Raw genomic sequence first — 21,324 nt, 5'->3', positions numbered from 1 at the left:
TGTGTACTGAAATGTTCATGTGAAACCTTGAAAGACTTTACAAAAGGTTACATTTATTGACGTTAATGCATTGGGTAACTAATTATTAGTGAATGAACAATTTTGTTCACAATGTTTATTTGTACAACTTGAAATGTTTATATATATATATATATATATATATATATATATAAACATTGATTTTTTTTTTTTAAATGCTCAATGTTATTTCATGTTAGCTATTGCATAAAACTCTTAGTTAATATATTGAACCTTATTGTAAAGTATTATCAAAGTTTATGAAGTAAAGATGTGAATATAATTTCATCACTTTCTACAATACACATTTTTTGCCTTTGAATATACATACTCTTAAGGACATTCAAATAATCAATAAAATTCTGATTGACAACCACATTAAGGGCTGGAGGTTTTTGACATACATACAAGCATACAAGCATATTTTTACAGTTTGACAACATCACAGCTCATTCACTCAAAGGCACTGAAATCGCTGGGCCTTTTGGATCATCAAAGCGGTCCATGGTGTGAATCTGCATGATCATGTGCAGGCCGTAGGTAAGGATGAGCACCATGAGCAGAGAGGTCAGCAAGCCCATCCAAATCCCCGGAGTGAAGAACCCTGCACAATCGCTGGCATACGAGAACATTTCACCAGTAACGTTGAATCCTTGGATCTGTTGGAAACAAATGATGCATCAGTCAGCTGCAGTATGGGAAGTTTTTTTTGAGTATTTGTGCACTGCAATTCATAATTTTCACATGACGTCACATTCTTGTAGGAACGCCCACCTGAAGGGTAAAACAAGGCTTTCCTTCATTGCCCACGAGTCGTTTTGACCAGGTTTGTACTAAGTACTAATGTAGTAAGACAGTGGGTGCTTCTCAATATCCCTCCTCATTTCCTCGATCCTATGACCCGGAAACCGATCGAGCTCCGCCATTTTGAAGGACATCTCAATTCTCTAATTGCATCACGAGGAACGAGGAGTGAGGATGCTTCCAGAGGAGTTATGAGCGAGGATGCACAGGTGTATCCTATGCGGAAATCTTTCTTGTCGAGAAACCTGACGCACTTATAAATTCTCCCCCTTCACATCTGTCACAATCATTTTAATTTATGCTTTACCTTTGAAGTTTAAATAAAACATATCACACCTATATAAATAGGGCGTCTTGCTTTATCTTTATTATTTATTAATTTCTAACATAGCCAAACTTTAACAACATATGGGCAGATCCTTTGTGCGCAGCTGATGACGCAGTGAAGTGACACTAGAGTGATCGTGAATATTCCAATATACAAATAAGCTTTCCTTTGATTCCTCCGTCCTCATTTTCTTTCCTTGCAGCCTTCCCTTGCATCCTACAGGGGGTGGAGCTGAGACGCGAGGAAAGGGAACGAAGATGCACAAACAAGAACTGAGAAGCACCTAGTGACATTAAAGGTCCCATGGCATGGATTATTTTATTATTTTATAATGTTTCCTGGGGTGCCCTTATAATGTCACTATGTTTTTTAGATCAAAAATGGTCATAATTTAGAAACAAAAGGCATCTTTCCTAGCCTGCTTTTAGCCTCTGATTTGAACACTGTTTGAAGGGGCGTGTCTGCTGTGAGAATTCAGTTTAAACGCTCACTGCTGTGATTGGCCGACATGCTTGCATATGAAATAGCTAGCATTACATGTGGAACTCTCGAAAACTTTTACTATTCCAGCTATTATACGTTTTTACTATTGCAGCTATTAGATGTATCACATATATTAGATGTGATCTAAATTTCCGTGGCTTGAAACAGATGGAAAATTGACAGGCCTGTTCTATGAATGTTTTGCCCTTCAGGTTTCCAGTGCGCCAGTAATGCACCTGAAAACTATAGTAGTACCTGAAAATCAGTGAAGGTCAGCTTCCATTTATTGGCGTTGTCCGTAGCATTGCGAGGCACCAGCAGGGGGCTTTGGACACTGCTTACGTTCTGGCAATGGAAAGAATACTCTGCAGGAGCGTAGATACCACGACTGGCATTAAAGATCGCCCTCTGTCCGTCATACTCCAGCTCCACCTGCTCCATGACCGTCCAGTTTCGAGCAGACACAGGAAAGAAGATCTTGCGCATAGAGAAGCTTTAGGGAAGTATTAAAAATGTCAAATTATTCTCTTTAAGACAGCATGCACATCATATCCAACATCGGCAGTGAATCCTGTTCGTCAAAACCACAAATGATGCATGTCAGTGACGGATTATGTGTTAAATACTCACATAAGTTGGAGGGATTGGAAACCCAGAACCTTTTGGTAATTCAGGACGAGTCTGAAAAACAAAATATTTCATACTTTCAAGAAACAGCAGTGAATGATATTGAAATGTATACTGATTACTGCTTGATAATGCTTCTGACCTTGACAGTGTTTCATTGCAAACTGAACCAGTCAGGTTAGGAGCTGCAGAACCATTAAAAATATCTTTTCCCAAATCAATTTCGTTTTCAAGGAATCTAGCGAGGAGAGTGTCGGCCCACAGCAAGATGCAGGGTTGCCCCGTTGTGCTGTTGAAGACAACTGGAGGTTTCACAGACGGCGGTGATGGTGCCTGAAGTAGTGATCGGCCCACAAAACTTCCTGCCATTACTGGGGTATCCTCAACGACCTATAGAAGAAGGATAAAAAAAAAAAAAAACATTTCACGCTTATAATTTAGAAGCAATGTTAGCACAACTTTTGACCTGTTGTTATGAGACCCCACTCCGGAGCTTTTGCGGTGCCAAATGTTGCGGTGTGAGAATGTTATGTAAAGATGCTTAGCAACAGACAGCCAATCGCGTGCCTCATATTCACATGCTTTGGATAGTCACGGAAACACAGCTCGTTAAACAGTAGTTTCAGCGTTTGAGTCAAACTCCTCTATAACCCTTTATAGTCCAAAATTCTGGATAAACTTGATAGTACAGTCGACAATATTATGAGGATGCGCAATCCTATAGCCTTTATGTAACCATATTGTGTGCTGCGTTCATCCAGTCAATGACACTGACACCGCAAATAAAGACGTTAACGCAGGATTTAGGGATGTACAGTGTGAAGCGACACTTTATGAATACCCAGGATTAATTGTTAACCATGGGTAAATTATGAACAGTGAAAAGTGAAGCAAGATAACCCTGGATTCCGTTTACACGAGGTTTACAATGAACCAGGACTAATTATTTCAAGTGTGAAAAGCCCTTGTGTGAGAGAACAAATAGACAAAGTGCAGGACATACTAACTTTGTCCTTGTGATGTTCCTCATTTAGATAAAAGCATCTGCTAAATGAATAAAAATGTGATGACTTACTCTAGAGGGCTTGAGGCCGGTGTATACAGCAGTGTAAGGCACGTCCTGAGATTTGAACAGGTCAAGGACCTTTCCAATGATCTCATCTAAAAGAAAAAAAAGAAATATTATACACTATAGTACAGCAATGCTGATGAACACATGGCATCAAGTTAGAATTAAAACATTAAAAGCTATATATATATATATTAAAATCATTATCAAAAAAGAAACATAACTACTCACCATTTTTCAAAAGCAATTCCTTTGATTGAGCCCTGATATTCAAACAAAGCAAAGTCAAAGTGTTATTTATTATTATTTATATACTATTATAGTATTTATTAATATTTCAAATATTTTTTATTTTAATTTTAGCTTAAATTTGAATCATTTTATTTTGTGCTTTTGTAATTTTTTTAAACAAGTTTAAGTTTTTTAATCCAATATTTATTATTTATTTTATTTCATCTTTCTTTCAACTATCTAATTTTTTTGTCTTGTTAATAATAACAAAACTGCAAACAGAACAAAAAAGGGAAGTTAACATTTTTGAAATTCAGAGTGCCTTGCAAAAGCATACAGACATCAACCAATTCCATCATTTTATTGAAATTTGATGCTTTTGTTTAAAAAAAAAAAAAACTCTGAAACACAATTTGGCATGACATTGTTTAATATAAGAAAATATGCTTTGAAAAAGTTGAAAACTGCTGTTAGTATTGAGTGCCTGTGTTGCAGAAGGTTGCACAGATGGAAAAACATGAAAGTGTAAATAATTAATTGGTTAAAAATCTGCACACTTTTGCAAGAAACTGCGTATGTAATATAATAGCATTACAGAACATCTTACCCAGCAGTGTAAGGGAGATGGACAGCCAGCAGTGAAGGCTGTGCGGTGTTCAGCTCGATTTCCTTTAGGGTGCTTGGGTTGATGTGGACTGCTGGGATACCCAGCTCTCCCTGGAAGAGTTCCAGGACTGAATCCGATGCAGACCAGTCCAGGGCTGGCAGCATCAGAGGACTGGAGGATGTCTGAAGTGCTGACTTGAATACCAAGAGAGAAATGTTGAAGAGAATTTTAGAGAAAAATCTAGATGTGATATATTTTGAGGATTAAAAAATACAAAGGGCACACCCACCTCTACATTTAAAAAGACACTGTCCTGTTTGTTCCCAAAAACTCCACCGTACATGGTGAAGTCATCTATACTTAGCTATATAGTGGGGAGAGCAGGCAACAAGAGTCAGTTGTTACAGTACATTGCATAAATGTATTCAATTATTATTTATATACTATTAAACTATTTATAACTATTTTAAATTCAGTTTTTCTATAATAAGTTTTCATTTTTCTATTAGTTTGAGTTTTACTAATTTTGGTATGTCCTTTTGGTAAGTTTTCTTATATTTTATAAATGTTATTTTTAGTACTTTTAGTATTTAAAATAAAATTAAAAATGTTTTGGCAGCTATTTTAATTTTATTTCAACAACCAAAAACATGTTTTATATATATATATATATATATGTCTTTTCATTGAAAATCATTCAGATTACATATCCACTGCTAATATCTACCAATCACACTAGTTTAAGCCAATGTTTCAACTCTCTGGTGTTTAATATTGCAATAATGCTAAATAAATTTTGTCATGTCAATGCACAAACGATCACATTTGTACTGTAATGAAATACTGGCATGTCCAAGGGAAGATGGATGGGGAAGTAAGAATGTGGCTCAAAGTCACACTACAGTGACAAGTCCAGTAGCTACGAGAGTAAAAATATCAGAATCAGAGGAAGAAGCTGCTTTACTAATTTTTTCCGCAATGTAAAATACATTAGCCTACTCCTACATTGATCACACAGTAAACACAAACACTACAGGCTTTACTAAAGGTTCTTACCAATGTCAGAAATTTACTTTTTTATTGAAGGATGACATGTGGATTTACTTTTAAGGGGCATGTTTCTCTTTATGAGGGCATTTTCTAACATCCAGCACATTGTTCATTATATCATATATTTCAAACAACTGAAATGGTCATATAACTAGATAATATTGTATTACAAGACTAATCAAATATCTTAAAGCAGATAAAAACACAAGAATGCATTAGAGTGCCATTATTTCCCCCACATGTTAAACATATGAAGCCTTTTCTTTTTTTTTTACCTTATCCTGTAAGAAGAGCAGCACATTGTGAGGAGCAGTGGACAAGGCAGATTTCAGATAAGACACCAGCTGGCCACCAGACACAGCCTGACCAGCTGCTGGTTGAGCCATATGTGGCATACTGTGGCTGTATTGACAAAGATATCATTCAGTTTGCAAACCTTCTCAACAGAAACAGGAAGACATGAAACTTTGTCCACAGTAATCAGCCTCTATCAAGCGCTTTCCAATTTATAGACAGTCAACCAAGTCACTGTTAGCTGATTCAGCTGCCTGAACATGATAAAGCCACAGCAATGTTCTGGTGTACTATTTGACAATGTAAAAGCAAACTTCAAGAAACAAACGTGTCACGTACCCATCACTGGTCCACATGAGCAGAGGCACTTGAGCATAACAGCTATAAATCGAAAAGATAAATAATAAAACTGAAGTAAAGGCCATTGTCGAGAGACTACTACGCCGCACTCCTACTTCCGTCATTATTCAGGAGAGTCACGTGAATTGCAAAGCGCTGATGATCACGTGACTGTGTTTTTTCCTTCTTCGATCATGTGATTCCCTTCTGACTCGATTCGTCTCTGAGCAGCGCGCAGGCGCAAGATGATCTTGAAACTATATTTTCATTATTTACTAGGGCAACGTTTTTGAAAAGGAAAAAATATATATTATATATATATATTAAATATAAATATAATATATATATATAATACAACCACCGTACAATCATTAATTTAACTTGATCATTAACTTCTATCTATCTATCTATCTATCTATCTATCTATCTATCTATCTATCTATCTATCTATCTATCTATCCAATCCATCCGTCCGTCCGTCCATCCATCCATCCATCCATCCATCCATCCATCCATCCATCTATCTATCTATCTATCTATCTATCTATCTATCCAGTCCGCCCGTCCGTCCGTCCGTCCGTCCGTCTGTCTATCTATCTATCTATCTATCTATCTATCTATCTATCTATCTATCTATCTATCTATCTATCTATCTATCTATCTATCTATCCAATTCGTCCGTCCGTCCGTCCGTCTATCTATCTATCTATCTATCTATCTATCTATCTATCTATCTATCTATCTATCTATCTATCTATCTATATCCAATCCATCCGTCCGTCCGTCCGTCCAACCATCCATCCATCCATCCATCTATCTATCTATCTATCTATCTATCTATCTATCCTCAGAAAGAGAAGTTGCAGTGCTCTCTTTCTCTGATAACATTGTAAAATAAATTGTTAGGTTTACCCATGGACTGTAAAAAAAAAAAAAAAAAAAAAAGGTTGACCACATTGTAAACTATTTATTTATCAAAAAGGTTCTCTTTGTATTATTTATCATAAAGTTATTCTACCTGCACAATCCCTTTTACTGTAGAAATCAATCTTGGTCGGCCCTCGCTATTTTTCACCAGGAGTGCAATAGGACGACACTGTACTTTCAGGACCACTTTATTGGGCTGAAATTTTGACAGCCTCTGTCAAATATGCTTGCATTTTAATCAAGCTTATCTTAACGGATCACTTATTACTATGAGCATTAATTTAGAACAATACTTGCGTTTCCTGAGCACTAAACAGCTCTCATTTTTATCATCAGCACTTTAATTCACGCGTTATTAAGAAAATCTTCATCCTCAGTGTTGTTGGCGGAAGGATATCTGATGATGTGACTGCGCCCTGTGCCATTCAGCTGTAGGATGGGGAAATGAAAATGAAATAATTTAAGACTACCCGGGATGTGAATTATCGCTAATATTTTTTTGAAGCACTTGTATTTGTGGCTGATTTGTAATTCTGGGTTGATGACATTCAGAACAACAGTGATCATCTCCGTTTTGGGAGGTGCACTATATTATTTCGCGAACGTCTCCGCACCGCTGGAGCTCGTGCTGCGGTCAGGGCCATCTTTGGTTGTTCTCGCCGGTCGCGACTCGCACCACAGTCAGTGAACAATTGTGATACGTATCAAATCATTCGAGCGATAACCGTTTGCAAAGAGTTCGTTTTACTGTCGGTAATAGGACAACAGACTGGTTCTGCATAAATATTTCATTGCATCAACACCGTTTTGCAGATTTTTTTTGCAGCGGAAATTTGGCAAAAGAAGGGAGATCCACTGTAATACAACATGGATGAGGAATATGATGTTATCGTATTGGGCACCGGACTCACAGTGAGTAACGCATTCAGGTCACTGATGACTCATATGAAACAGATGAAGATATTGTCGATTGGTGCTCGTGTGCTTATGCTGTTATCAGAGATGTGACTGTAGGAATAGATGCTTTGCGTTAGATTGAACCCGAGGGCCTATTGCTGACGCATCCTTTGGACCAGTACTGTATACTATATGTGTGTGTGGTGAGCCAGCATTTCTCGTAATTTCTACCTGTATACAAGTGCAATCCTTCCCAATTATATCTTCCCCCGAATTTTCAAAGCCATTGAGGCTGCATCATTGACATGACAGCGGTGATTAAAAAGTAATGACTGATTCTCGTCTCAGTGTCTGGTTCTAAGGAGTGGCATCAGGTATCCCGTTTGCTCGTGCGTCGAAAGAGGGGAAAATATGTTTATTGCATATATTTCGCCTTTTACGGGTCGCCAACGCCGCGACGAAGCTGTATTGTGCTTAACTGATGTTAGTTCATATGTTGCTTGCAATTCATCCGTTTTGGACAGGGTTAAGTGGATTTTTTTTGTTATTGATATATTTTAAAGGGCCCAATTGAAAAGATACGAGAACTTGATATTGGATAAATATGTGCAAAAAGCAGCATTTCTAATAATAAAAAGAACGAAATTTGTTTTACGTTTCTCTATTTTCCTCATGGAGGATCGTGGCTGATCTGGGCTGCGGCTTGGATGGGTGTAGCGATGTCCGATTCGGTCCTTTTGAGTCGAATCTTTTCAATGAATCTACCCGAGGGGTTCCTCAGTTACCGAATCATTAATAGCCGATATTTTTTTAAAATACGTACTGGAAATATGTTTACGACTTGATTATATGATAGTTTTAGCACACAAACAATTGGATTTAAAACTTTTTTAGCCAAGATGTAAACAAATTATAGTATTGTTTTATGTAAATATCAATCGTATTTAGGTTCTAAATAGTTTTTCACGCTGGAACAAACTGAACTGGAACTCTCATAATTACAATAATCTAATTTCACGAAATTGGCCCCGCTAGGATCATGTCAGAATGACGTAAACGAATCAGAAGAATTCGGTTTTCGAACCGCTTCATTACAGCGAGAGCTGTTCACAGGAACCGATTCGCGGAAATGACTCGGACTTTCCATCACTAGTTGGGTGGGGTGACTCGCATCCCAGTGTTCAACGCGGAAGTCAAGGCTAGATACCTGCTGCGGCCATCTCAGCAGATGAATAGAATAATATATATATATATATATAAATCCATCACAAATTATTTCAACTGAATGATGTTTATTTGTGTAGGAATGTATTCTCTCTGGGATCATGTCCGTGAATGGGAAGAAAGTTTTGCATATGGACAGAAATCCATACTACGGTGGTGAAAGTTCCTCTATCACACCCCTGGAGGAGGTGAGGATGTTTCACAGTCATTCATTTCATACTCAGTCTGCTTGATTTTACACACATTAATAACTATGATTGTTTTGTCGAAGAATAAAAGTACATTAAAAATCGGTGTATTTTTACATAAATTAATATTCTATGTTAATAGGAAGATTTATATTAATTTTAAATATATATGAAAAATTAATAACGTACTTATTTAAAAAAAATCTATTAATGGACATCCTCTTCAAAAATATTATCATATGATATTTAAATGTTGCATTTATCCTTGTTTTTTATGCATGCACTCACATTTTACATGCATTTTTTTTCTCAGCTCTATAAGAGATTTGGGATTTCAGACAGCCCCCCAGAGTCAATGGGCCGGGGAAGAGACTGGAATGTGGACCTTATTCCTAAATTCTTAATGGCCAATGGTAAAAATACTTAAGTAGCATAATTGTCGGTGTGAGAATATTGTTCGAAACATGTTTTGGGATTAGATTGTTGCCCCTTAATTCATGGAATTCTGTCATTTTTCTGTAACAACTTTCTGAATAATGATGAAAAATCACATTTTGTCATTGTTATCTTCCTTAAGGTCAGTTAGTTAAGATGCTTCTATACACTGAAGTGACCAGATATCTTGACTTCAAAGTGGTTGAGGGAAGCTTCGTGTATAAAGGGGGAAAAATCTACAAAGTGCCCTCTACTGAGACAGAGGCACTGGCTTCAAGTAAGTACAGCTACCCTGGGACAAAAATGGTGTAGAATTTGTTTTTACTCAGATATTACTTGTAAATTAATAAATAATTACAAAAGAAACGGCAAGTAACACACTGAATTGAAGTGAAATTCTGTGGTAGAAAGACTGAAATAGTATTTTCTTGTCAAACGTACTCCAATAATCCTTTATTTATAACTTCAAATATTTTTTTTTACAGTTTAGCATATTGATTGTAGTAATAAATCAAGAATTATTTTTGATAATAAAAATGCAGACTTGTATAGATGACACAAAACATGTGTTGCTTAGACCTAATGGGAATGTTTGAGAAGAGACGTTTCCGGAAGTTCCTAGTTTTTGTGGCCAACTTTGATGAGAACGACCCCAAGACCTTTGAGGGTGTCGATCCCAAACTCACAACAATGGGAGAAGTGTACAAGAAGTTTGACTTAGGACAGGACGTCGTAGACTTCACGGGACATGCCCTGGCCCTCTACAGGACAGATGAGTAAGTGTCGCCAGTGTTACAAAACCTCATAGTGTGTAAGAGTCTTATAAAACATATTATTTAAGGCAACACGCTACAGGCATTTTACATAGTTTTTTACTACACTTCAGAAGATTTTAATAACAGATCTTTTAAAGGCCGTTTGTATTCCTATCTATATTCTGAAAGGTTTTTAGAGAGGGGTCTTATATAATTTGCCTGATTTATTTAACATTTAATTCCTTAAAACATGCGCTGTGTCTGAAATCTAATTATTATTATTAACCTTTATTTAACCAGGCAAGTAACTTAAGAACAAGTTCTTATTTTCAACAACAGCCTGGCAGGAGAGTTATATTACAACACACACACACACACATACATTCTTTTAAAACTTCCCTACTTAATAGTATTATACTAAAAGTCCCCGGATGAGCTACTACTTACAGTAAGATTCTGAAGTGTCATTCGATGGACATTATACTATCCCATGAGGCCACTGGAGGAGATTTATGAATGGAAGTGAATCAAAGTAACTGAAGCTGGTAGGTCACATGACAGTAATGTCTGAATTTCATTCATACTATATAGAACATACTTCTTTAATGGTTGCGCAGTAAATTCAAATGTAGTACCTACTCAGACAGTACGCGATATCGGGCGCAGTGATGGTGATTACAGTGTTTTCTGATTTATAGAGTGATTAAAAAGATAAATCAAAAATCCCCTCTGTAAAAACCTGTAACTCTAATGTCAACCAAAAAATATTTCTAATACTAAACAGTACTACTGTGATTAAGCAACAGGGGAAGTAAGGTGTTATCTATCTATTCACCTGTTGTGTCTTGCCTTAATGTCAACCAATAACAATGAATTATTTTGCTTTGATGATAAATGTATTGAATTGAATTCCTCCTAGTTACCTGGAGCAGCCGTGTCTGGAGACCATCAATAGGATCAAACTCTACAGTGAATCTCTGGCACGTTACGGAAAGAGCCCCTACCTGTACCCCCTGTACGGATTGGGGGAGCTGCCTCAGGGGTTTGCTAGGTTAGTCGCCCCTCCCACACCCAATCATTCTCAAGTAATCATGTTGAGTGTCACTGTGAAGGGCTTATGTTTTGAACTTACAGGTTAAGTGCTATTTATGGAGGAACATACATGCTGAACAAACCAGTGGATGAGATAGTGATGGAGGGAGGACATGTGGTGGGCGTGAAATCAGAAGGAGAGGTACTTTTTTTGTTTTGTTTTTGAAGTGGGATATGACCATAAACTGTAAAGACGACATGTCTTCACTTCCTTCCACTGTAGAAAAATAAAGCCAAAATGTCCCAGAAATGGCAGCTGCCATCTTGTGCTGATGACATCATTTGGAGCCAGAGTCTGTGCCGTAGCGATCGTGAGGTGGAGCCGCGGTATCAAGGTCCCGCCCAAACTCCCGCAGACTCAATCGCAAGCAAAGCTGTCAATCATGACGCTACATCTCATTTTTATAGCATCAAATAACTAACTAAAACAAACATTTCAACATATATCAGCGTCATAAGAACTACCTAAAATGACAAAAAAACAACTTTGGGAGAAAAAAAATGTATTTGAAGTGCAATTTTTGTTTTTAAGTTTGTCTCATGTGCCAGTCGTTTACATGGAGAGGGCGGAGTTTATGACCTATACTGCAGCCAGCCACTAGGGGGCGATCAAAAATGTTTTGGCTTCACCTTTCAGGACGTGTGCGGCCAACTTGGATATATCAAACTTCTTTTATTGAAAAAAATAAAATAAAATACAATAATTTATTATTACAAAGTGACAATACGAGGATTTTCTTTGGAAAAGTTTGAGACAGAATTTATGTTTGAATTTTCTTTTCCAAGGTTGCCCGATGCAAACAGCTCATCTGTGACCCAAGCTACATCGCAGACCGTGTGCACAAAGTAGGCCAGGTGATCCGGGTCATCTGCGTCCTCAGCCATCCCATTAAAAACACTAATGATGCCAATTCCTGCCAGATCATCATCCCTCAGAACCAGGTTAACCGCAAATCAGGTTAGTGACAGCACTTGTTGATTCTTGTGGTATTTGTATAAAATGGGAATATTTGCAGAGAATGATTTGCAGGATAAACCAAGATGTATATGCTTTCAGGTATGCACTACTGTGCAGACACCGCTAGAGGGTGCTGCTTACTTTCATTTCAAAATGCTGCTGAAGTATGTCATGAAAAGCTCATGCTGATTTTGTTGTTATTTGCATGTAGATATCTATGTTTGCATGATCTCCTACGCCCATAACGTGGCGGCTCAGGGGAAATACATTGCCATCGTAAGCACCACTGTGGAAACCTCTGATCCTGAAGCTGAAATCGAACCTGCTCTGGAACTCATCGAGCCCATTGACCAAAAGTCAGTTTACTTTGCTTTCTATACTCTGTTTTATAGTAAAAAAACAAACAAACAACATTAATAACTTAAGCACTAATATTCAGTTCCACAGCACAACTGCAAGTGTGATATTGCTTTTATACAGTTTTGTAAATTATAGGATATATCTTTTTATAAAAGTTAATATCAAATAACGTTAGTTTTAAAAACACTCCTCACTGCTCACATTAAATGCAAAGATTTTTTGTATTATTATTTTGTCATTTTTACAGGTTTGTGGCCATCAGTGACATGTATGAACCCACAGATGATGGGACAGACAGTCAGGTCAGCTTCACGCTGTGTTATTTTAATATTCTTTATATACTATTATAAAAATGAAAGTGAATAAATACTATGTTTTGAACGAAAAATTTTGTTTTAATTTAAGTTTTAGTCATTTTAGTACTTAAATTTTAAATAATAATAATAATCTTAAATCAACTTAAATCTATTTCATTTCAGTTAGTTTCCAAGAAAACATTTCCAAGTTTTTTCATAAAATATATTTTATTTTATTTCAGTTAATGAAAACGAATTGAATAGTTTTAGATAACAGTAACAAAACTGGCTTTACAGTCATTTCTTGTTTAAACTCTTGTGCACTTCTTGGCATCAGTCAGAAATATAACCAGTTTTGATGTCGTTTCTCCAGATATTTGCATCCCGGTCCTACGATGCCACCACTCATTTTGAAACAACTTGTAACGACATCAAGGACATCTACAAGCGGATGACAGGCAGTGACTTCGACTTTGAGAACATGAAGCGTAAACAGAACGACGTCTTCGGCGAGGACGAGCAGTGAGGGGTGGAGAAGTGACAGAGGAGTGGAGAGGCAATGTTCAGATGGAGGGCAGAGATGGGGCGGGCTGAACGGGATTTACTGGGCTGGGTTCAGAGGTCGCGCAGAACAGAATCGACAATGCAACGACGTTGTAAATCTCTTTCAACCAGCCTTATCTTTCCCAGAGTGCTCTTTGCTCATTGTCTCCACACCCCTTCGGTGTCTCTGTTCAGATACTATTACAGCACACAGACACACAAACGCTCTATCGCTCACATTCCACAACTCTGCACTACAAAGTGGGCTCACACCGACATGCTACTTTAGATTCTTACATAAGCAGTATGCATCGTTTGCGCAAAATATCCTGTTGAAGTGAAACACGTGTCTTTTTGTTCTCTGAATATCGTCTTTGACTGAAGCCCATACATGTGAACGATTCCTCAAATATTGAAGGAGATTTCAAACATTTTCTCATCCACTTTCGTGATGTATCCCCAACAGTCCTCAGACTGTTAGATAGCATACTGTCGTCACTTTGACATTTAACAGCTTCATGTGAACAGCAGCCTTCCTGTTCTTTAGGAAAGTGTCACTGACAAAAGTATAGTAAGATTATTAAACGCTCACCATTAAACACTACATTTTGACACCTGGACAAAGGATGTAATATGATATTGATAGTATGTAAGGTTGTACGAAATGAAATCTGACTTTGCCACATCTAGCAATCAAAAACTGAACTGACACTCTCATATCACTACATTTCCTATTCCTGATCCTTCTGCTCTACAACTCATTGGTCTTTTAAGTTATTTAATTCTTTTTTTATTATTATTGGTGGATATTCAACTAAATTAAATGAGATGTATAATATGCAGTATAGAAGTGAATTGTAAGCCATTAACTTGTAACTAACATTACAATGTTAAAAACATTGTATGGCCTCACAATTTCTACATTCCTCATCCTCCTGCATTCATTTTGTTTGTAGTGAAAACCGATGTTATCGAATGCAAATGTGTGCGAAAATGCATAACAAGTCGATCATTTAGTTTGTCACGGGAAATGAGTCTTAAGAATGTGGAAGCGATTTTCACTTCCACAGCTGCAGAAGTAAATGATAATGTGAATTTAATGAGAATCAGATCTTTTGTTATTGATAGTAGCCATATCCCGTTTTGTTAACCAGTCTGACTCCAGTCTACTAAATACTACATTCATACTTTAACTTTCGATTGTGATGAACACTATGGATCTCCCTGTGTACTGTTAAGCTTTCCACTGCATCTTTGATTTCTCTTCCATTTTATCAGTGATTGACACATGTAGTGTCTGCATTTACACTTGGCTATTTGAAACCACAAGACAAACTGACTGGTCATTTTCACCATTACTTGCGGTATATCTCTAATCATGCTCGTTTTTGTTTCAAAATGAGTTGAATTGCCATGAATAGTTATAGTAGACGCTAGTCTGGACCAGATGATCATGGTGTGCTGTTTGAATTCTCACTGTACAGCTTTCAGTGTAGAATTTACAAGCATTGTCATGTTGTTTTCCATATTCGCCTTTGCTGAAAAAAGCCTCTGACGGTAGTTTTTTTCCCTTTTTATTTTTAATGGAAAATAAGGAGTGTGACAGTTTTTTAACATTCCTGAATTTTATTGGGCCAAAGTCACTTATGGCCTTATAGATACACATAGAAGCATACAGGTCTTGAACTCTCTTCCTTAGTGCACAAATTAGATTGTGAATTATTGATAACTGGAATTAAATAGAATTACGCTGCATTGCTATATTTGTTATCTTTTGCACCTCTCCAGCATATTGTTGCATATGTTTGGATTAACTGTTTTGTACTGTATTTATTTTCATTTTGTCTTTCATTTTCAATGTTGAAACAACTAAACATCTTTAAAAAAAACTGACACACAAACTCGACGATTTTAAGTTGTGAATTTCATCTCGTGTTTGAGCAGTCTTGTGCAACAAAAATAAATATGAATAAAACAAATCTTTCTTTGGTTATGTTTGATTATTTGCACATATGAGGATTTACTTTTCCTTACAGGACACTCATTACTAATGTAAAAATATTTTTAAAATCACAATTCTCTCTCTCGTTATATTATTTTAAATGGATGCATATATACACATATTTATGCAAACTAACTGGAAGCTTAGAAAAAATATTTGATCATTGTGCAATAATCTCATCCCAAGGCTAACATTTAATACTTTTATTAAATTTGAAATGGTTACTTTCATGATAAAAAGGCACTGATATACACAACCATTCAAAGGTTTGGGGTTGGTAAGATTTTCAGCATCATTACTGCAGTCTTTAGTGTCACAAGATCCTTCAGAAATCATTTTAATATGCTGATTTGATGCGCAAGAAACATCAGTGTCAGTTGTGCTACTAAATTTTTTTCAGGATTCTTTGATGAATAGAACATTATGTTTTTTGTAACATTTTTTGTTGAATGCATCTTTGCAGAATAAACATGTTCATTTTTTTAAGAAAAAATAAATAAAATTTTACTGACCCCAAACTTTTGAAAGGTAGTGTACCATTATGTTCAAATGCAAATATTTGGACCAATCAATGCTTTGAAAGCATCTTTCAATTCATCATAGTTGTGTGTATTCGTAGTCTCTGTTTTATTCCCGATCAGATGTTTTAGCACAAGTAATAGTCTAATAGCACAAGATTCAAGTTCCAGTGTCTTTTCTATACCTTTTGTTATTCTGTAGATGTAGAAATATGGTATGAGGGTTATCTATTGGTGATCCACAACATAGCTCTCGTAGGACTGGCCCAGAAGTCTCTCTACATCCACCTCCGGCACTACCCAACATTGAGCTGAGTGACGCTTCCTGGATGAGTCCTTCAGATTCTTGTCTTGTAGAGTGACAGGAAAGTGCTCATCTCCTTTCATTATCCAGCCCATGGCCAGCGAAGTGTTCTTATTTGTTTGTGCATGATGAAAACCAGTTTGATCTGTTACCTTTTTGACCTCTATATGGGTATGTTGAAATTGGCCTGGAAGTGGAAGAAAACACCCAAATAAGGTCATCAGATATGGGAAAATCCATTTGACATCTCACTAAATAAGATTAAAAAACAAAATGCTGTGTTACCTACCCAACAGCCCTTGAGTGAGGTGAGAGAGACCCTTTCCATCAGCAATATAGAAGCCCAGGTGCTCCATTTGAAAGTATTTGGGATGGTTGTAACGATGGAAGAGAATTAAGAACTGCACACCAACTCCGAGCTCAATCCAACAGCTGTGGTGCTCTTCAACCGTGATTCTCAAACTGTGTCGCTCCACAGATCCTCTCTGATTGGTAGGCAGCGTCTCGATTTCCTTCCCTTCTGCCTCCACTACCACTGAGTCCAGCGTTAATGTGATCATAACGGCACCTTTGGCAGCAGTGATAGAAATCCTGTCGAAGAATGTACGAGTACGATTCTCCATCCCCTCCTTAGAAGGAGCCATTATTAAATGCCCATCCACAATCATTCCTAATGGTATAAGTCATAAAACAGGAATTAGAGACATTCATTATGTTAAAAGAATGTCTAAATAGCATCTCATTTAATTTAATCATGTTTAGTTTCCATAAAGACATTCAAGCTATATGTTGGATGTAAAATTCATAAAACCACCTTTGTCTGGGTCCTCAAGAAGCCGTAGTACATCATCAGCCTTGCCATCAATGGTAAAACACAAGTTCTGATGCAGCTTTGGGAGCTGAACAACAAAATGTGGGTCTCCATCCACTTTCAGAGACAAAAAAACACTTAAGTATGTTAGTGAATCCCTTCTATGTTGCGCAAAATGGCTAAAGGAAGAAGGAACATGAAGCATTTCATGAAATATTCTGTCCTGGAGTCATACCTGATGAGGAGAAGACTCTAACTGAACTTAAACTGGATGGGTTGTCTGGGTCTGTTGAAACAATTAAGACGCATAAAATGTGCTGCTTCTGCTAAAAGCATTTAAAACGTTAATAATGTAGTTACACCACGTTTATAAAGATTTATTATTCCATATACAGTAAAGCAGGTTGTGAAATTATAGATGAAGTGCTTACCAGCAACCTCAGCATCTGAATCTGAAAGAATAATGAACAAATCCAAAAACGGACATTAAAATAATCCCTAGTAGCGTAAAAAAATAGATTGAGCAAAGATTTGTAATGTTTTAAACTCACATGAATCATAATGGATGTTGTAGTCATAGTCAGAGTCATGTGGTGTATCATAATCTGCAAAATAACAGCATGATGATGCAGCTTTGGTTTAATTTCATTCATGTTTAGGCAGTTATTTATTATTTTATATTTTGTATTAGTGCCATACTGATTTACCACTTTGTAGTTGAAAACATATTGCTTACCTTTAACAAGTTCAATATCTGTGTGAAAGATCAAGAAACACATGATCAGAAGTTACAACATTAACATAATGTTATTGTCATTTTTACATACTGTTATTTATGCATTTTACATACTATACTCGGCTTTATGACCTAATGTGAATGTTCAGTTCAAAGGGCACTGCGAATGGCATAGGGAAACGGGGAACATTGATACAATGACGTGAAGAGCGAAATATACCCATCAGTCACTGTGCATCACTCCAGTACCTGAAGAAGTTTGACTAAAGTAAACAAGGTAAAAAGGTGTTAAGGTTCCGCCATTATTATCATTGAGTTTAATTAGTCCCAGGTGTAGTTTTTGTGTGTTTTTTCATAAGTATAAAGTGCGCAAGATGTGACAGTTATAATCAAATTATCATATTACAGTTAAATAAAAGACAAATTTAACATTTATTTTCTAATATTGATTCGATGGCTCCTACAATAGGTTTGCATGCATCCATTTTCTCATAATATACATTGCACATCACCACATTTCTCAAAGAGTCTGAAAATGGTTAGTTTGAAGATTCAGTCTCTCTAAGCTCCGCCTTTCCGTGAGCCTATTCTGCTCTCACTGGTCAGATGGCCCAGTCTGTTGTGATTGGTCTACTGCTTACAGAGCATGTGGCCAATGACCATAAGCTGGCATTATGCAAATTTGTTACATTGTTACATAGGTATGTAAGAGAAAGTAGACTGGAATTGCTGACAACTCGATTCAGCAGTATATAATGGATTCTTTCTTTGCAGAGCTATTACCTTCACAAACAGCTATATTACACACTGCATGAAAGGTAATTTTCAAAAAAGCATGCAGGGGCACTTTAAACACAAACACTTTGATGAAAAAGCAGAAGGAAAAAAATGGATTTTATTACCTTTCCTCTGAATCTGGATGGACGAAGACACATCTGATGGACAGAGAAAGATGGATAATAGAGGTCCAAAAAGAGACCATTAAATTAATTGGCAAAGGCAGAGGCACTTTGGTTATTCATTTGAAGTGTATGTGACATTCAATGAAATTTCTAAATTCCATTCAAACAAAACTACCAAATATCTGTAACACTGTGGCTATAAATGTCAGCTTCTGCTCTTAAGAAGGAACTCACCCAGAAAACGAGAGGCTTCCCACAACTTTGGTGCATCTGTCATTCCTGGCATAGGCAGAAAAGTAGGAGACATCAGTGTGGCCACTTCCAGTTCAACATGAATGTCTGAATTAGCATCTGATGTAGATGCTATGGAGGTCAATGTCTGTTGGCCCTGCTGAAGCGTTGTGAGTCCTGAGGTAGAAGAATTCTCAATGTCTGATGAAGAGTCTTTCACCACAGATTGTGCAGTCTTGACTAAGGTGACTAGTGTTGTGCTTTTGACTGGTGGAGAGGAAGAAGTGGTTTTCGTCATACTGGGAGGTCTGTTTGAAATCCTAGCCAAGGCTTGTGTGGTTTTGATGGAGCTGGGAGGAGAGGAAGACGGCTTGGTGGAAAGTGGGGTAGTGGTGGTCTTAAGTGGTCCTGTAGTGGTCTTCTTTGGTGATGGAGGAGGGATTGTTTTGTCAAGGGAGACAGAGGTGTTAGGCGGTCGACCTGTGGTGTGAAGCCCTGAGGGTGGTGGATGTGCTTGTACAGATTTGGTGACAGGAAGTTTGCTTGTTTTTGGAGGTGAGAAAAGGCTGGATTTTTTGGTTCCCATTGCAGATGTGGAAGATATTTTAGGTGCAGTGTGAGAGGTCTGATTCATCACATTTGTAGAACCTGCCATGGTACTAGTTGAAGTCTTGCTGGTAGTAGCCACAACAGAAGAGCTAACCGTAGGTTCTGGTTCATCAATTTCCGGTTTGATCACAACCAATGAAGTGACTGGTGTTACAAAATTGTACTTTAGTGAAAGATTGGTGGCTTTATCTACAAGAAGGCGCTGTGTGGTCAAATCCGAGGTGTTCATTTTAGCCAGCAGCAACTCTTTGATTGTAAAATAAGCCCAGAGCCGATTCACAAAGCTAGGAATGCCATCCAGTGCCTTTGCACAGCCCAGAGATGCTTCTGTGCCATTTACAACTGCTTTGGCCAGTGGTAGCTCATTCTCCACTTTCACTTTCTGCTTTGAATCGTTTGCTGTCAGTGTGACCTTTAGATCCCGCACACCTGGTTTAAGTCGTCCCGTGACTACCAATTCAGAGCCCTGGAAGTAGTTGGGGAACAGAGAGCGAGTGATATCGTACGCCTGATCATCTAGATAGGACAGCTGGATATCTGAAAGCAGAGGACTGGCGACTTCATCATAGAAACCTTTCAACTGGACAGCTGCATCATCGTCCTCATATACCTGAAAGACAACAAATAAATTAAAATATGAACTATTATAATTTAATTCACATATAATTTACTATAAATTATTCAAATAAACTATTCTTCTTATTATTAATGTTATTATAAATCATTTTATTTTGATTGGCTTAAAACCATTTCAAGAGTGATGATACAGAGTCCAAAAACACAGATTTTCACTGTTAGTATCAATCTGCTTTTCTGTGTTTGCGCGTTCCAGACATACTGGGGATTTTTAGTTAATCTTTCAATGATTAGTCACTCACTGAAGCATTTGGTTAACTGATTCATTTATATAAAAAAAATACATTTAGGAACAAAATAAGTGACTAGCTTTATAAATGAGTCATTGAATCATTCATTCAATTGTTTCATTAAAAAATCTGTCGTTGAATAATATGACCTCATCAAGCATTATGCATTTTTAAGTTTAAAGATGTAATAACACTGTTGTGTATAGGTCAACTTGTACTTTAAAAGAAAATTACCATCCGAGCCACACCCCGATTCTCCAATGCCAGCCTTCTCAACATTGGAAAATCAGCATCATCTCCAAAGGCCAGGCCAAATAACGAAGCTAAACCCAAAGCATTTTGTGCATTACGTAGAATCGCATCTGGTTCTGTCTCCCCAATAGTGGCTTCTCCATCAGTCAGAAAGATGATCATGGGGACACGGTGAGATGAAGGCACTTTACCATTGGGCAAAGAAGGGTTTAGCAGCTGGGCCGCAGACAGTAGAGCTGAATTGATGTTTGTCCCTAGTTTAAAGAAAAAAAGAGAGTTCATTACAGTATTTCCTGCACTACAAAATCTTCTCTGTAGCTGTCAAAGAAAACACTTACAGCCCTCTGCGATTATCTTCCTGACAAATTCCTTGGCATCCCGCACATTCTGCCGTGTGGCCCGCACAGTGCGTCCTTTCTTCCAGATGTAGACCTTATCAGAGAAAGTGATGAGATTGAAGTAATCTCCTTCACGCAGGTCACTCAGTATGGTGGTCATGGCTGCCTTAGTCTGATATAAAACACAATGGAGAAATACATCAGTGTTCTTCATCTCATTCTTGACAAGT

The 21,324-nt window shown here is 37.3% G+C and overlaps 3 protein-coding genes across 4 annotated transcripts in view; 1 reads left to right on the top strand and 2 right to left on the bottom strand.

Annotated features, from left to right (window-relative positions):
- Positions 1–231: 231 nt before the first annotated feature.
- atp6ap1b (ATPase H+ transporting accessory protein 1b) lies at positions 232–6,000 on the bottom strand. The gene is made up of 10 exons (XM_084099506.1): positions 5,851–6,000; positions 5,493–5,619; positions 4,457–4,531; positions 4,168–4,361; positions 3,561–3,592; positions 3,336–3,421; positions 2,403–2,650; positions 2,264–2,314; positions 1,889–2,126; positions 232–677 (listed from the first exon to the last, which is right to left on the bottom strand). The coding sequence occupies exons 1-10, from the start codon at positions 5,973–5,975 to the stop codon at positions 468–470; spliced, it is 1,386 nt and encodes a 461-aa protein (XP_083955632.1). The 5' UTR covers positions 5,976–6,000; the 3' UTR covers positions 232–467.
- A 1,409-nt stretch (positions 6,001–7,409) lies between these two features.
- Positions 7,410–15,514, top strand: gdi1 (GDP dissociation inhibitor 1). The gene is made up of 11 exons (XM_084099264.1): positions 7,410–7,689; positions 8,979–9,086; positions 9,400–9,499; positions 9,664–9,798; positions 10,099–10,297; positions 11,196–11,327; positions 11,411–11,510; positions 12,155–12,326; positions 12,538–12,682; positions 12,934–12,988; positions 13,356–15,514. Exons 1-11 carry the CDS (start codon positions 7,645–7,647, stop codon positions 13,506–13,508), a joined length of 1,344 nt encoding a protein of 447 aa, XP_083955390.1. The 5' UTR covers positions 7,410–7,644; the 3' UTR covers positions 13,509–15,514.
- The window catches only part of itih6 (inter-alpha-trypsin inhibitor heavy chain family member 6), a gene marked incomplete at its 5' end in the record, with an annotated part of 12,670 nt that continues 6,483 nt past the window's right edge, over positions 15,138–21,324 (bottom strand). For both annotated transcript variants that reach the window (XM_084099257.1, XM_084099258.1), the window contains 11 exons: positions 15,138–16,536; positions 16,639–17,019; positions 17,164–17,277; positions 17,396–17,446; positions 17,592–17,612; positions 17,712–17,765; positions 17,897–17,914; positions 18,799–18,831; positions 19,033–20,248; positions 20,739–21,010; positions 21,095–21,266. In XM_084099257.1, the coding sequence (XP_083955383.1) occupies positions 16,274–16,536; positions 16,639–17,019; positions 17,164–17,277; positions 17,396–17,446; positions 17,592–17,612; positions 17,712–17,765; positions 17,897–17,914; positions 18,799–18,831; positions 19,033–20,248; positions 20,739–21,010; positions 21,095–21,266 (2,595 nt within the window). In that variant the 3' untranslated portion in view covers positions 15,138–16,273. The remainder of the gene's footprint in view (positions 16,537–16,638; positions 17,020–17,163; positions 17,278–17,395; positions 17,447–17,591; positions 17,613–17,711; positions 17,766–17,896; positions 17,915–18,798; positions 18,832–19,032; positions 20,249–20,738; positions 21,011–21,094; positions 21,267–21,324) is intronic.

Source organism: Abramis brama (assembly GCF_963993115.1).
Source record: "Abramis brama genome assembly, chromosome: 22".
In the NCBI taxonomy this organism is placed as follows: Eukaryota; Metazoa; Chordata; class Actinopteri; order Cypriniformes; family Leuciscidae; genus Abramis; species Abramis brama.
The sequence above is the reverse complement of the archived record's forward strand: the minus strand, read 5'-3'. Positions and strand labels throughout refer to the sequence as shown.

Excerpts from the sequence above, each read along its gene's own strand:
- atp6ap1b (XM_084099506.1), bottom strand. The coding sequence starts at position 5,975 with ATGACGGAAGTAGGAGTGCGGCGTAGTAGTCTCTCGACAATGGCCTTT. Across the intron at positions 4,532-5,492 it reads TGCTCTTCTTACAGGATAAG|CTAAGTATAGATGACTTCAC; the intron begins GTAAAAAAAAAA and ends CCCACTATATAG. Across the intron at positions 4,362-4,456 it reads GTGTCTTTTTAAATGTAGAG|TCAGCACTTCAGACATCCTC; the intron begins GTGGGTGTGCCC and ends TTGGTATTCAAG.
- gdi1 (XM_084099264.1), top strand. The coding sequence starts at position 7,645 with ATGGATGAGGAATATGATGTTATCGTATTGGGCACCGGACTCACA. Across the intron at positions 10,298-11,195 it reads GCCCTCTACAGGACAGATGA|TTACCTGGAGCAGCCGTGTC; the intron begins GTAAGTGTCGCC and ends AATTCCTCCTAG. Across the intron at positions 11,511-12,154 it reads GCGTGAAATCAGAAGGAGAG|GTTGCCCGATGCAAACAGCT; the intron begins GTACTTTTTTTG and ends TTCTTTTCCAAG.